Source organism: Clinocottus analis, unplaced genomic scaffold (genome assembly GCF_023055335.1).
Source record: "Clinocottus analis isolate CAN_PGR_092001 unplaced genomic scaffold, fCliAna1.0.p SCAF_26, whole genome shotgun sequence".
NCBI classification, from domain to species: Eukaryota; Metazoa; Chordata; class Actinopteri; order Perciformes; family Cottidae; genus Clinocottus; species Clinocottus analis.
The window spans coordinates 3,636,681-3,650,546 of record NW_027175998.1 but is presented as its reverse complement, the minus strand read 5'-3'; the positions used below and the strand labels follow the sequence as shown (position 1 = coordinate 3,650,546).

At 46.3% G+C, this 13,866-nt stretch overlaps 2 protein-coding genes across 3 annotated transcripts; one reads left to right on the top strand and one right to left on the bottom strand.

The window, feature by feature from the left end:
* The first annotated feature begins 3,917 nt into the window (after positions 1-3,917).
* On the top strand, positions 3,918-13,725 carry gtf2e2 (general transcription factor IIE, polypeptide 2, beta). Of its 2 annotated transcripts, none has more exons than XM_068591944.1 (8): positions 3,918-4,144; positions 4,928-5,086; positions 10,752-10,834; positions 11,416-11,523; positions 12,448-12,630; positions 12,751-12,844; positions 13,375-13,490; positions 13,595-13,725. In XM_068591944.1, the coding sequence occupies exons 2-8, from the start codon at positions 4,933-4,935 to the stop codon at positions 13,709-13,711; spliced, it is 855 nt and encodes a 284-aa protein (XP_068448045.1). In that variant the 5' UTR covers positions 3,918-4,144; positions 4,928-4,932; the 3' UTR covers positions 13,712-13,725. The 2 variants fall into 2 exon arrangements, with proteins under 2 accessions (XP_068448045.1, XP_068448046.1); XM_068591945.1 differs by lacking the exon at positions 3,918-4,144 and adding an exon at positions 4,220-4,371.
* On the bottom strand, positions 6,628-9,849 carry smim18 (small integral membrane protein 18). Its single transcript, XM_068591947.1, has 2 exons — positions 9,602-9,849; positions 6,628-7,745 (listed from the first exon to the last, which is right to left on the bottom strand). Exon 2 carries the CDS (start codon positions 7,738-7,740, stop codon positions 7,417-7,419), a length of 324 nt encoding a protein of 107 aa, XP_068448048.1. The 5' UTR covers positions 7,741-7,745; positions 9,602-9,849; the 3' UTR covers positions 6,628-7,416.
* Positions 13,726-13,866: the final 141 nt, after the last annotated feature.

Below are 13,866 nucleotides of genomic sequence, written 5' to 3'. Positions count from 1 at the left end.
CCCCAAAATAATCTCGGGAATTTAATAACGCTGTCGTAGAATACGGGCTTGTTTTAAAAAAGCTATATGTGACTCGTATCGCTTCACAGGTTTTTTACTAACTATCCAGCCTGACTCACCAGATGGTTAGCCGCGTATAAGCCCCCTCCAGCAATCTTTACGCCATATATTTTTAAAGGGCACGGCTGCTGTACCCTGTGTTTAGTCCCCTAATCCGAATTATTAATGTTCAGGCTACGTAAGACAAGTAATTAGCCCCATGCTAAGTCCTGAATGCAGACTCTTCCTATCCAGGCCGTCGCATCGGTTAACTCTGACCAGGGTCTGTTCCCCAGAGACGACCGTTTCAGACTGGATTTCAAACTGGTCCTGGCAAGCTACCTTATTTATTCATTTAACACACAAGGGGTAATTTATTACAATTATGCAACGCGGGGTTGCGCGACGAAATGCGCAATTCTCTGGACATCCTGACGGTCAAAAATAGGACATCGAGCAGCTTCCACGAGCACCGCCGACGCCGTGACAGTTCTACGGGGGAAAAAAGAAACCTCCGCGGGGGCAAAACATTAGCAGAGTACGTTAGCACACCATTGACTACAGTTAGCACTGGCGCTACGCTAGCTACTGACATGCTGCTTTTGCTTTCTAATGATTGCAGCAGCGAACACAGGCTGATAGCGTCAGCTGTTTGATATGAAGGCACGGGAACAGATGGAGGATGCGAGATGAGACGAGCCCAGATATATCCAACAAATGTGCAAACAAGCGCTCCCGATTCAAATGTGTATCTCCCTGCGGAGTAGCTAATAATACACTATGTGTGCTACAGTGTGTTGTATACAAAAATATACCATACACGTCAATAGTAATCAGAACGCTCTCGCAATTTTCCATTTTGTGGTCACCGTGGATTGTAAAAAAAACACTTTGAAGAGCGTGGAAAGCATCTGTGAGAGTTGTGTGCGGATGGAAACTGGTTGCTTTTTTTCGGCGTTCCAGTATGCTTTAATTTGTTATTTTACCTATTTCCATCTCACGCACTTCCTAAGCAGGGCTGGTAAGACGATCGTATTGAATATATTTGTGAACGTGACCTTCAGATTTCTAATAGAAAATCCTCTCCTTAATGGGATTCTTTCTTTATATATTTAGTTTCACTATTGAAGCAATGAGGTCGTTCATGAACACGCTCTTAAGGTCTGCAGCGCTGTACGCACATTTCTTTCTGTGCCGTTCTTTTTAATCAGAGTGTGATCGGGTGGAATCTGGTGGGCAAAAAGAAAAAGGTAAACCAAAGAGGACGGCACATGTGTGTTCAGCCTGGTGTATTACATTTACTCAGAAACATTAAGGGCAAACCTTTTAGAAACTGTACGCGAAAAAAATCCTACCGCGCCAATTTTAAGTCCCAGCATGACAATTCAGACAATCTTTTAGCATAAAATACGTCATTCTTTTTCTCCATTTTTTAACCGACCGACTGAAACTCCTTCCTAACAGGTCAAGACTTTGTTTTATTGTGATTTTGTTGCCGATTATGATTCTTCAGGTCCTAATCTTTCCAAAAAGGTGTCTTACTGATTGTTCCAGGAGACATTTTTGGGGAATCTGGCTCATATCATGCTGGATGTTAAAAGTGATTTTTTTTTGTGCAGATATACATTTTTTCCCTCATACTTTGCTGAACAAATACAAACAATAAACACAAGTATTGGACTCAATTTGGGGTTCCAACGACGACTCAAACACAGGGGAAAGAGGTCGAGAGACAAAATTGCTTCCACAGTTTTCAAGAACATGAAAACACATAATATCATCCATCCATTTTCATCCGCTTATCCGGGGTCGGGCCGCGGGGGCAGCAGGTGTCAGGGCCCCGTTAACCTCGAAGGGTGCAAACTCATTTTGCCCGCTTGTATCCGAGACCTCGTTCTTTCGGTCGCGACCCAGAGTTCATGACTGTAGGTGAGGGTTGGAACGTAGAGCAACCGGTAAATGGAGAGCTCCCTCTTTACCAAGACGGTCCGGTGCAGCGGCTGTTTTACTGTTGCTACACCGCACCGATCCGCCACATAACATCAGAGGATATTTATTTTTAGTATATATAGTTTTAAAGGTATATAGATTATTTGAAATGACCTCATCTCGGGAGGAAAAAAGCCTGGAAGGCGTTCAAATCCGGGCGTAAAAAGTGTCAAATAAATACCCACAATTGTACATCTTTTTTTTTTTGCATGTTCAAAGTAACGTGATAATTATTCACACCTTTTCACAGCCTCTCTCACGCTCAACCAACCAACAGCTGACGTCAGTAGCTCCCTGAGGGTTCAGGGTTTAAGGCCTTTCACTTCTTACTTAAACTCCTTAAAACGTTGGAGAGCCCCGGCTGGCACGGCCGACTCGGGAGTGCTGCGGGACAAAAGGTGAACGCGCCTCGCCTCACAAAAGGAAACAACACTGGAAGCGGCGCGTGCGAGCCGGTCACGCCCACTGTGAAATGCTGCTTTATGTTAATAGATCTAAGGAGCTTTTCACGCCGCCAACAAGTTAATGCTTAAACGACATGAGGCAGCATCTTTCCCATTAAATCCCTTGCCAATTAATCTATGCGTGAAAGCTTATGCACGCACAGGCCTCCAGAATTTGTGTGTGTGTGTGTGTGTGTGTCCGGCCGCACCGTGTCTCATATTCCACAATGTGCTGCTCCTCGGGCTGCTTAGCTCCCCATTTCGCTTTGGGCGACCTGGTTTCTGTACAGCGGCCTTATCTCACCTCTCCTCTCTCGCTCACTCCCTCACTTGACGGCCGAGTGGCGAGGTTGCTTTTCCCTCCCTCCGTCAGCGAAGCCCGGCTTCAGCCGGATGAACTGATGCACTTCGTTTCATAGCAACCGCCTCTGTGGCGCTTCTTTTTTTTGTGTTATATCCAGCTCCAGCTCCCACATCTTTTGAATGCAGTGAATATATAGTGACGAGTAACGCTGAATCGCATGTATCGATCAGAACGAGGAGGAACAGATTATCGGCTCAGTCATGGCCAAAATTGCGCCATTGGCACATCATAACATCAGTTCCCCTTGGGAGTAGATTGCTGCCAGAGGACGCCAATCCGCTCATGAGTGCTGAAGGGCGTGCCTCCATACATTAATCCCTACAGGACACTCCAAGGATACAGCACTCCTTCTGACACAGTGGGGTTTCATAATCGCCATCTCTGACTTCCTACTAAATCAAATATGTTTTGTGCCTCATTTGAACAAACACAGATCTCTCGAGTACTTTTTCTTTTGGCCTCGATGGTCTTGTGTTTTCTCTCTCATGTTTTGCACTCTGCTGCCCAATGATCTTGACTCATTATGGCCGTGGTGTGTAGGGGATGTTTCTGACCAGGCAGCATGAAAGAGGCTGGTGGGGGGTCATCTGAGCTCGATAAATAGCAGCTGGCACATCAACGCTCAATTACTTCTTTGTTGCCTCATATAGTCAGCCCTATGTCAGTCACATGAGTTCCCTCTCTCTGAAAAAGAAAAAAGGCATTTGTGTGTAGCTTGGAGATACAGTAGGCCTATCTGTTTATTGTCAACTTGAGTCAGAATGGAGTCTCTTCATACTTAACCTCGAAAAGGCCTGCATGTGCTGTTTGGGTGACCCGAACAGCACATGTGACAGTAGTGCATTTCTCCAGACAAAAAGTTTATTCTATAATGTATTCATTTTTTTACAAAATAATTCCATTATCCTTGGAAACCAGAGATGAAAAAAGACCTATTGTACGTGTGTGTATGTTCGTGTGTGATGCAGTAGCACAAACGAACCACTGAGTGGCGCCCTTTCCTTTGTGCCACCCACTGCCCTGGATACATGGGCGAGATGCGCGCTGTCTACGTGATGACGTCACCCAAGGATTTGCTGTCGATGTCCGAACAAATCGAACAAGGAACGGAAGTGCAGCATGAGAGAGAGAGAAGAGATGTTTTGTGTGTGAAGTTAGTTTGCTGGTGTTAAGTCACATTATCGTTATAAAAGGAAGAGGTTTGCCGGCGGATTGGCGGAGGAAGAGTTTCCTTCTTTACGCCAAACCCGAGATTAGATAGTCCTCCTGGACTGACCCGTCACTTTCTCCGAGAGCAGGAACACCTCAGGTAACGCCGCGCTCACCAGAACAACAACAACGTTGGCGAGCTAACGCTAGCCTACCTCGACAAGCCAAGTGTCGAGACATGTGTACTTTAACTGTTAATTAGTTATTCAAATAACCGAAGCAGTCAGCCACGGTAGCCGTGGCTATTTCGCGGGTTCACAACGATGACGGCGACAACGCCATGCTAACGTAAAACACTGCCAACTGACGTTAACTGGTTAACCTAACGTAAGTTGTTAGTTGGAGAACTAGCTAGTTAATGTCAACGTTAGCTCGTGTGTTAAACTGGCGTACAATGTAAGGGTTTTATCTCGGAGCCCCTTTCTCTCTGATTGCCTTCGTATCTTGGTCCAAGAGTGCTGCTCGTTGGTGTCGATGAAACATTTAAGCTCCATGTCGTCCAGGTTTAGCCCCTCGGCTATGGACAAGTTCACTTAACGCCCAATATGTGGGCAGAAAAGGCAAACCCTCTGATCCCTGACCCCTGGGGCCCTCTAAAAGGCCTTGGGCTCTTTAATTGTCAGTGATGAGGAGTCAATTTTTCAACCAAAAGAAACACATTTTATTATTTTAGATACTTCATATGATGCTAAGATGGCGCCTATTCATAGACATGTGTGTCTCAAATCAAATGACCAACTAACACACATTGAAACCATACAAAGCCAGGTGATGTCACACCGAGAGTCATTTCTGATGGGGCCCCTTGTTTCATATTGATGCCCCTTAATTTAAGCCATTGCTGCATTTAAACACGTTTTGTTGGTCTCCCACCCACACACAGCCAGGATGGATCCAGCTTTACTGAGGGAGAGGGAGCAGTTCAAGAAAAGAGCTCTGTCCACTCCGGCGGTAGAGAAGAGGCAGGCCCCGTCCGACTCGCACAAGAAGAAGAAGCCCAAATTGGAGAAGGAGAGCTCCTCTGGGTCCAAACACGGTGCTGGTAAGTGAGGAAGACCCTCTGCCTTTTTCCTGACACATCTGTCACACTGCACGGTTCCTCTGCCGCTGTTGTAAGTGGGCTGTGTCGGGGTGAAAGCTGACATGCATTTGTGGTGCATCCCTGTGCTTAAAATATTTGTAGAGGCGCACCAATCCCCATTTTCAGAACTGCTACAGATTGTCCTCCGAACTTATTAATGGACAAAGCAATATCGCCCCTGCAAATCTCCATCTTATTTATCAGTTTCAGCCTCGTGACCTTCTTAATAAGCTTAAATGATATGACCTTTTTCTGAGCGGCCACTCCTTTGGGGGATGTAAACAGCAGTTTGATTTAATGTTTGTAAACTGAGTCGGACAGTTCAAGACATTGCGATTGTTGTTATTGTGGGAGTTCCTCAGCTGGAGTTGGGTTTTTTTCTGCTTCAGGCGTCCATCAGCTTAAAGCCTATTTTCCAGGAAAGAAGCTCTCTGATGCTCTCTCATCGCTCCGTACATTCTCACGATCCAGTGCTGCCTTTTGAATCGTCTGATGCGTAAATGCCACCATAAACCAATTCCTCATCATCAGTAGCCTCAGGTACAACTTCCTCTCCAGGGCTGCTGTCATCAGAGCCCTCTGACACCAAAGAGAACGCTGTGCTGCACTACACCTGACACCCCGGCGCTGCACTGTCGAGTCGCGTTACAGAGACAGTAAGCAAAGCTTTTCCCCATAGTGTCTGTATTTATTCATAGTTCACAGCGAGACAGCAGTGCCATCATGTGGCCAAACGGGGTCAAACAGTATCTGCTGCTGTAGCATGAATACAGCATGTAACGCGTAGACTCTTGCGTAGCTTCAGGTCTCTAGATAATCAAAACCCTTTGTAGAGTGAAAACAATGCAAACAAAAACAGGTTTTGACACTAGAACACTGTTAAAAGAAAAGTAGTTTGAAGAATAACAGAAAGGTTCTAAGGGTCTAATGGAATTAAATGAATCACTTCACACGGTGTTATTCCCAGGTTGCTAAAGACCCGAGGTCTGCATTAAAGAGGTAATTAGAGGAAAAGCTGCAGTGTGATCACTATTGTGTTCAACACACACCCACACATATACACAAGTAAATACAGAAATAGAAACTGTGCTTGTCTCATAAATATCTACCCAAGTATGAGTGTGTAACTCTGACATTAACAATATCATCTTCATGGCCAAGTGGAAGAGCCACTTTGAGCATCTGATAAAACCTTTCATCACCTCGACTCATTAAGCTATTACAATTTTTACTATTTTAGCCGCTGGCTAGTTTGCTAACTATCTTGCTAATTCCGCCGCGCTTTCATGCCTCGCTGCTTCCAGAAACGGAGCCCCATGGCGGGCCGGTGGCCGGGCGGCAGAGCTGCGGTCCCTCAGACTGGCTCCTCTCTCGCCGACAGGAGACTTCTTCTCCACGAGGACGAGCTAGCAGCAGCACCGGGGTCGATTTATCTGGTCCCCCGTCGGTCAATATTAACATTCTTCGAGTTCATATCTTCCCAGCAAAAAAAGCCCGGTAGATAAGTGCAGTGACAATTTATTAGGCATTTTGCGTACAGGCCTATGCAATCAGACATTGTGCTCCAGGCGGCATGATCAATATACAACACTGTGCAAGTGTCGAGATAACGTTGCAATGCTTAACAAGTCGACAACACTGGTACACTATTTACTAAAGAACAGAAGAACGCAGGATTTATTCAAAGCAACAATATTGTCCATGTAAGCTTGATCATTGGTGTGTTGCTCCTCAAAAGCACCGGTTTGTGACGCCAGAGCAGTGTCTTTAAGGTAGGAAAGTGTTTTCTAACCGCACACAACAATTTACCATATCTCTCATGAGCGCAATAGCAGACCGGCTCAGTGCAGTATTCACAGGGCAGATGTCATAGAACAAGAATACTCTTCTTCTTCTGTTTTGTACTCGTTGATATCGGGTCAACATGGCCACCCTATGAGAACTATTTCTCGCACTAATATTAATTCACTGCTCTATGCTCTGTCTGCTTCTGGTGTATAAAAATGTGGCCTTCACGGTCCACCCTGCGTCTCGGTGTCAGTAAATGTAGGTGTGTGTGAAATAAAAAGCTAATTTGACTCCCCAAATCAGTGGCAAACCTTTTTTTTTCAACATGGTTCTGTTCTCTCATTCTTCCGCCTCCGTCTTAACTGAACCACTAAGAGGGCACTTATGTTAAGAAGTTATTTTGTCGTGGGCACCGCCACCCTCCTCCCCCCCCGGTTCAAAAAACCTGAATTCCTACTCTTCCTCATCTTCGTCCTCGATTCCCCTGCCCCCCACATTCCCCCTTACACCACCTCGGTGCAGGACTCCGGCTCTTTGCAAATGCTGGTCATGAGCTTGCCGCAGCCTCCCGGCCCTTCCTCCCGCAGCTGGTGGTGTGTCTTCCCTTTGGCACAGCACCCACAGTCCAGCAGCTCGTAGAGCACGGCCAGGGCCGCCAGAGACACCACGGTGAGGATGAAGAGCAGCAGGATGACGAAGCAGGCCACGTTCCAGCCGTCGTGGAACGGGTAGACCTCCTGCACCTGCAGGGAGGCCCGCGGCACAAGGATGGCCGCCGGGTGCCACGGGAGGTTGCTTGGGTGTATGGCGGTCGTGCCGTTGGGCATGATTTCTAGTGTGAAGCAATGAAAAACAGGGAAGAGAAGAGAGAGGCAGATTGTTAAACGCCTGCAACGGGGGGTTTTGTTCTGGGTTTGTTGTTTTTTTCCGGTGACAACAGCAGGGAGCTCAAATTTTAGAGAGTTTGTAAAAATACTTCCCATGCTGAGAGGATGAAATAATATATGAAGGAGAAGAGCGCCTCCCTACAGGATCCAGTGCCTCAATTCATTTTTATTTTACTTTTACACAGATAATACACTGTTTGACAAGTGCGTAGTCTAACCAGAGGATAGTTAGATGACAGTGTGTTATTAGAGGGAGGGAAAAAAAAGTTTATCTTGCAAAAAAGCACGAAACCCCACCGAGGCCATCTGCTCGGAAAAACCAAAATAGACTTGAAAGCCTGGAAGAAAAGGACGGCTGTGCAAGGAGCTTGTTACTGCCTACGGTTTGCAACTCTTCGGCCATAGCGGCAAAATTTTTTTTGAGGAACCGCAATATCGTAATTAAGTTAAAAGGTATCCGGCAATATTCACTTTGTCACGTCTTTCCTCTGCTATCCTTTCACGTTCGCGGCCAAAGCAACACTTTAAAAGTCCTCAGGGAACAGCGGGCCGGTGTCTCTGCGCACACACACACACACACACATTCACTCTCGTGCACATGCATGCTCCAAACACACGTATGCACATGCACACGGGCGCAGACATTTTTATATCACATACTGGCACAAAAGAAGCTGACCCAGATTACACTTGAGTGAACCACAGAAAGGAGTTGAGGAAGCATAAGTGCTTCTCGTCAGGCAGTTATGTTACTTTTTTTGCGTAATTTTCTTCTTCTACGAGTGTGTGCATGTGTGTGTGTGTCGTCCAACAGTAAGAGATTAAGTGCCAAAATACTTCCACTGTGACGCGGCAGTTTTAAAGTAAGCTAGGTGAATAATGGCTATCGTTTACGGGAGTGGACGGGAAGCGCATCCGTTAACGCACAGAGTGGGATGCAACTTTTGCCTCCTCGCCAGCTCATAACATCAACTCAATGCCATCAGGACAACATCTTTTTACTGTGTGTGTGTGTGTGTGTGTGTGTCCCCCCCCCCCGCCCGCATCTCCTAGTCTCTTTTCTTCTGTCACATACACAATGACAGATTGGCTCCCGACAGCATCTGTTACCCCCCCACAAGAAACAAACTAGCCCCACCCTAGCCAGGCCCTTAAGGTGTTGAGGGATTGTATATTGTACTCTGACACACACACACACACACACACACACACACACACTAACACACTTATGCATCTCCTAATGCCCCCGGCTGGCTCCTCACAGCTGTCGGCCACTTATTGATTTTGGTCTGGAGAGCTGCCGTTCTGCATCTCCACAAAACAACACACACACACACGGGAAAAAACACACAGGAGTTCCTGATGTTTGGTATTCCGGCGGAGGAGCGTGCAGACACATACCCATGTTTATTTAATCCATTGCGTGCCTCCTCGGTTCTCGGCCTAAATATTACAGGTGCCGCCTAAACCTCTCTCAGCCTGAGACGAATGACAGTTGTTGGATCGGATGATTTGCAGTTTTCTATTTATCTAATGCAGTGAAGAATTTACTTCTGCTGTATCAAACAAAAAAAGAAAATAAAATCAATTTTTTTTTAAAAAGAAGACAAATGCATGCTTGACCCTGTGGCTGCTGGATGACACACCAACATGCCCCCTTATGGTCATCACAGCGCCACTGTGAGACCGAGAGCTGACGTCCACGCTGTGGCTTGTTCTGGTGTTTTGATGTCAAACACACGCGCACATCATCCTGATGAAGTCATTATTGGAAGGAGAATGAAATAAACTGCACACTCACCGGTGGATCTGGCGCAGTCTCCAGAAGATGCAAGTCAACAGATGCGGCTTCAGTGCTCCACCTCTCGCTCCCGTCTTCCGCTCTCTCCCTCCTCCGCGTTTCGCTCCTCGACCTGTTTTCTTTTTTGTGTGTGTGTGTGTGTGTGTGTTTCTTCTCCTCCTCGGCACTTGTCTCGGTCGCGCGCGTGCGCGCCCGCGCGTTTCCAGCCGCCGCTCGTGCACCGCCCCTCCGCTTCCCCGCCCCTCCTTCACGGCTCCTCGTGAACCGCGTAGCCCTGCCTCTGCGCCATTCGTCTGCCGGTCTGTCAACTATGGCCCCGCGTCCCGCCCACCGCGCGGCGCGCCGCGTTCAGAAGCTCCGCCCACAAGTCGTGAATTATTCATGAGTCGGTGTCTGCTTTCATCTCTGATTGGCCAGAGCCGGTGCAAGGAGAGGAGGGGCGGCAGCTTAGTCCGACTCCAGCTGAGAACAGCACCGGCTGGCTGCACTGCTCTCATTTACTACCTGCAGTATTTATAGGATCTTCTTATTACATTAAAGTATAGGATCCCACAACTTGCAAGTAACTAGCAAGTAACTAGCAATTCCAACTAACAACTCGGTGCTATGGATTTGATTGGATATTATAATTTTTTTTAAAACAGTTAGTTTGCCCCTGGAAATGTCCTCAACTTACAATAATGTTATTTATGTATGTATGTACTGGTACATTTTAAAATGTATGTATGCATTTATAAATGTATGAGGGGTATTAGATATATTTTTGCCCATCTCTTTTACCTCCATGTTTTAACTGCATTGGGAGGGTCTTATTACTGCCACGCACAGATGCTGCACTTCAAATCGTAGTTGAGACCTGGGCGCCTTACGGCTCCTCCAGTCCGGCCCATGTCAGGTCAATCAAAAATGAAAAATAAATAACATGCATGCCGTAAATGCATTACGACACTGCTTTTAGTTTAAAGGCAATTTATGTATGTGCACACGCTTCCATATATATGTGTGTGTATGTATGTATGTATGTATGTGTGTGTGTGTATATATATATATATATATATATATATATATATATATATATACACACACACACACACACACACACACACACACACACACACATTTAAAATATCTTTTCTCTCTTTCTCCACAGAGTCCAGCAATGGCAGCTTCAACATCAAGACCAGCTCCGGGTACAAATTCGGCTGCCTCGCCAAGATAGTCAACTACATGAAGGTAAGCGTTGAGTGTTCCCCAAGCAATTTCGTGTTGTTTTTTTTTGTTTTTTTTTTTTCAAGGGACCACTATTTATCAATCTCTATCCTTTCGGGACTAGCAGGCATGTATTTGATGGATTTTGAAGCCCGTCGTCATCTTCATCAAAGCTCCGGAAAAGCTGCTGTGAGTCACGTCGAGTCCGCTGCGTAACATTTGGTCCCCAGTCTTTTCTTTTGGCACCATTAACAGCTTGTTTATCATGCTGTGACACTGCAAAAAGGCAGCGCCCCCCGCCCCCCCCCCCCCCCCCGCGCCGCACGAGCTGTCTGAGCCCCCCCCCACCGTGCGCTTACAAAAACCAGCGCACTCGAGTTGACAGATTTTCCTTTTAACGTTTTGCTCGTGCCATCTGTTGAGCGCATAGTTTCATAAACCGTGTAAAGTTCCCCCCGACATTTGGATGCAAGGCGGGAAAAAGAAAGTCGTCTTAGACGTTTGGCTGTTTTGCTTGCATCTTAAAATGAGCACTAAGGAGGATTTTGTACTGTGTGTGTGTGTGTCTTCATGTAAATCTGTGTGCTTCTCTCCTTCACTCCTAGACGAGGCACCAGAATGGCGACATACACTGCCTGACCCTGGAGGAGATCCTGGACGAGACCAAGCTTCTCGACATCAGCATGAAACAGAAACAGTGGCTCATGACCGAGGTGTGCTTCACACACAACATTCAGTACCGTACGTGCATGTGGTGAACCGCAACAGGTTCGGGTGTTTTCATTGTCTTTGTTTTTTTAAAGTGAGGGAAAAAGGTGCTAAAAGAAATTTATCATATGCATTTCCATAATATTTCAGTCAGAAAAAAATGTTTTAATACATTGTACGATGGACATATTATGAGAAGATCAACAAGGGGCTGAGAACGGCAGCGGGAGACTCGCTGACAGCACTCGACGCAGACTTTGCCCAAAGCAATTACCCACAATGCATAGCAGTGCTACATTAAATCCACAGTTGGAGACGTGAACAAAAGGTAAACCAAGAGGGCGGCACGTGGGTGTTCAGCCCGGTACTCAGAGACATGAAGGATGAAAGATAGAACCATGAAACGCATGAAATCAGAGGAACGCCAGCAGAGACTGTGTTGCACAGATTTATTCATCAAACGTGGAATTTTGTTATGGAAGCAGTTTTGACAAAAACAACTACATAGATGATTTGAAATGACCTCTCATCTTGTGAGGAAAGAGAGAAAATAACGACCCCCACAGTTAGACACAATATTTTTTGACCTCGTCATGGTCAGGTGATCTGTTGCAGCAAAGTGCGGTCTCATTCGTATTCGCACCATTTCAAGCCCTCGCAGCCTCTGTCACACCCCAAACACTCAACAGGTGACGTCAAAGGGTCCCTGAGGGTTCGGGTTTAAGGCCGCTGGGGACCGGGTTTTAGACTCGTGTGCGTAGAACAGAATTCATTGCCGTTCTCGATTCTGAAGGTCACCGCGCTCACGAGTGCAGTAGCGTCTGTATTGCTCAGGAGGAGAACGGGGCTTCCTGTAGCGCGTTGTCGGTCTGAGACGAGTCGGTTTCGAAAGACCTGACGTCCGCCGCTTCCCTCTCCGACAATGTCAGGCCTTGGTCAGCAACCCGAAAATCTTCGTCCGCGACGGGACGTACGGCTTCAAGCCCAAGTACAACCTGAAGGACAAGAAGGCCCTGCTGAGGCTGCTGGACAAACACGACCAGCTGGGCCTGGGAGGAGTGCTGCTGGACGACGTGGAGGAGGGGCTGCCCAACTCGGCCAAGGCCATCAAGGTGCGACGTTACATTATGTTCATTAATAAAGAGGGGGGGGGGGGGTGTCACGCCTGAACACTTTGGAGACTAAACAATAGGGACACGCAAACAGAAACATGAGGCGTGGTGTGTTCGCAGGCTTTGGGGGACCAGATCATCTTTGTGACGAGACCGGATAAGAAGAAGATCCTCTTCTACAACGACAAGCACTGCCAGTTTACCGTCGACGAAGGTGAGCGGGATGTCTGTCTGTATGTCACTGATTTAAGTCGTCATTAAATAAAATAAAGGCCCAACTAGCCTCTTGACAGACAAAATATTTGGGTTTAAGTTTCCCGCAATCCATCTGATATTATTGGAACATACATGTTTTTGCCAATTTGCCAATTTCCTATTTTTGCTCGAACTGCTGGTCAGATGAAAGAAGTTTTTTGACTTTGTCTATCAAAAAATATAATACAAACATGAAAAATAAAAATCTCTATCGAGATAGATGGATATGCCGCATATCGTATTTATGCAAACATAAATTGTCATGTAAATTCCACTTTACTTTAACACACACATGTTAATTTCTGTGTAGATATAATTAGATCTTCATCAAAATCATTTTCTTAGCGTACTTTCATCTCCATTTTGTCCATTTCATCTCGGCCTGGGTCGTTATCTAATACGTTTGGCCAAAACCGTGAAATAATTGTGGGACTATCTATTGAGTTTATATGTTTCTGGATCAAAAACAAACTTGTCTCCTAATCGTAGAATTCCAGAAATTGTGGAGGAGCGTTCCAGTTGATTCCATAGATGAAGAGAAGATTGACGAGTACCTGAAGAAACAAGGCATCTCCTCCATGCAAGAGACCGGACCAAAGAAAGTGGTCAGTGTCGTGTACTTCTACTTCCACTTGGTTTATATTCACTGGAACATTTCAACAATTGTCCACCGAACACGTTGATCAGAGCCGATTGTGTTTCTGTGCAGTTACCAGTTCTAAAGAGGAAGAAAGGCGGGCAGAAGAAGAGACACTTCAAGACCCACAACAACCACTTGGCGGGCGTTCTGGAGGACTATTCAGAGGGCCTTCCCGTTAAGAAGTGAGACCTCGTGCCACACGACGACAGAGACTTTTTCATGGCAGTCTGTGTGGCTTATTCTCCCCCCGCCCCTTTTCTTTGCACACGTCTCAGTGAGCAGTGTGTATTACGTGGGGTAAACAGCAGCTGTGTTGTGAAAACCTTTTTAGTTTGGTTATT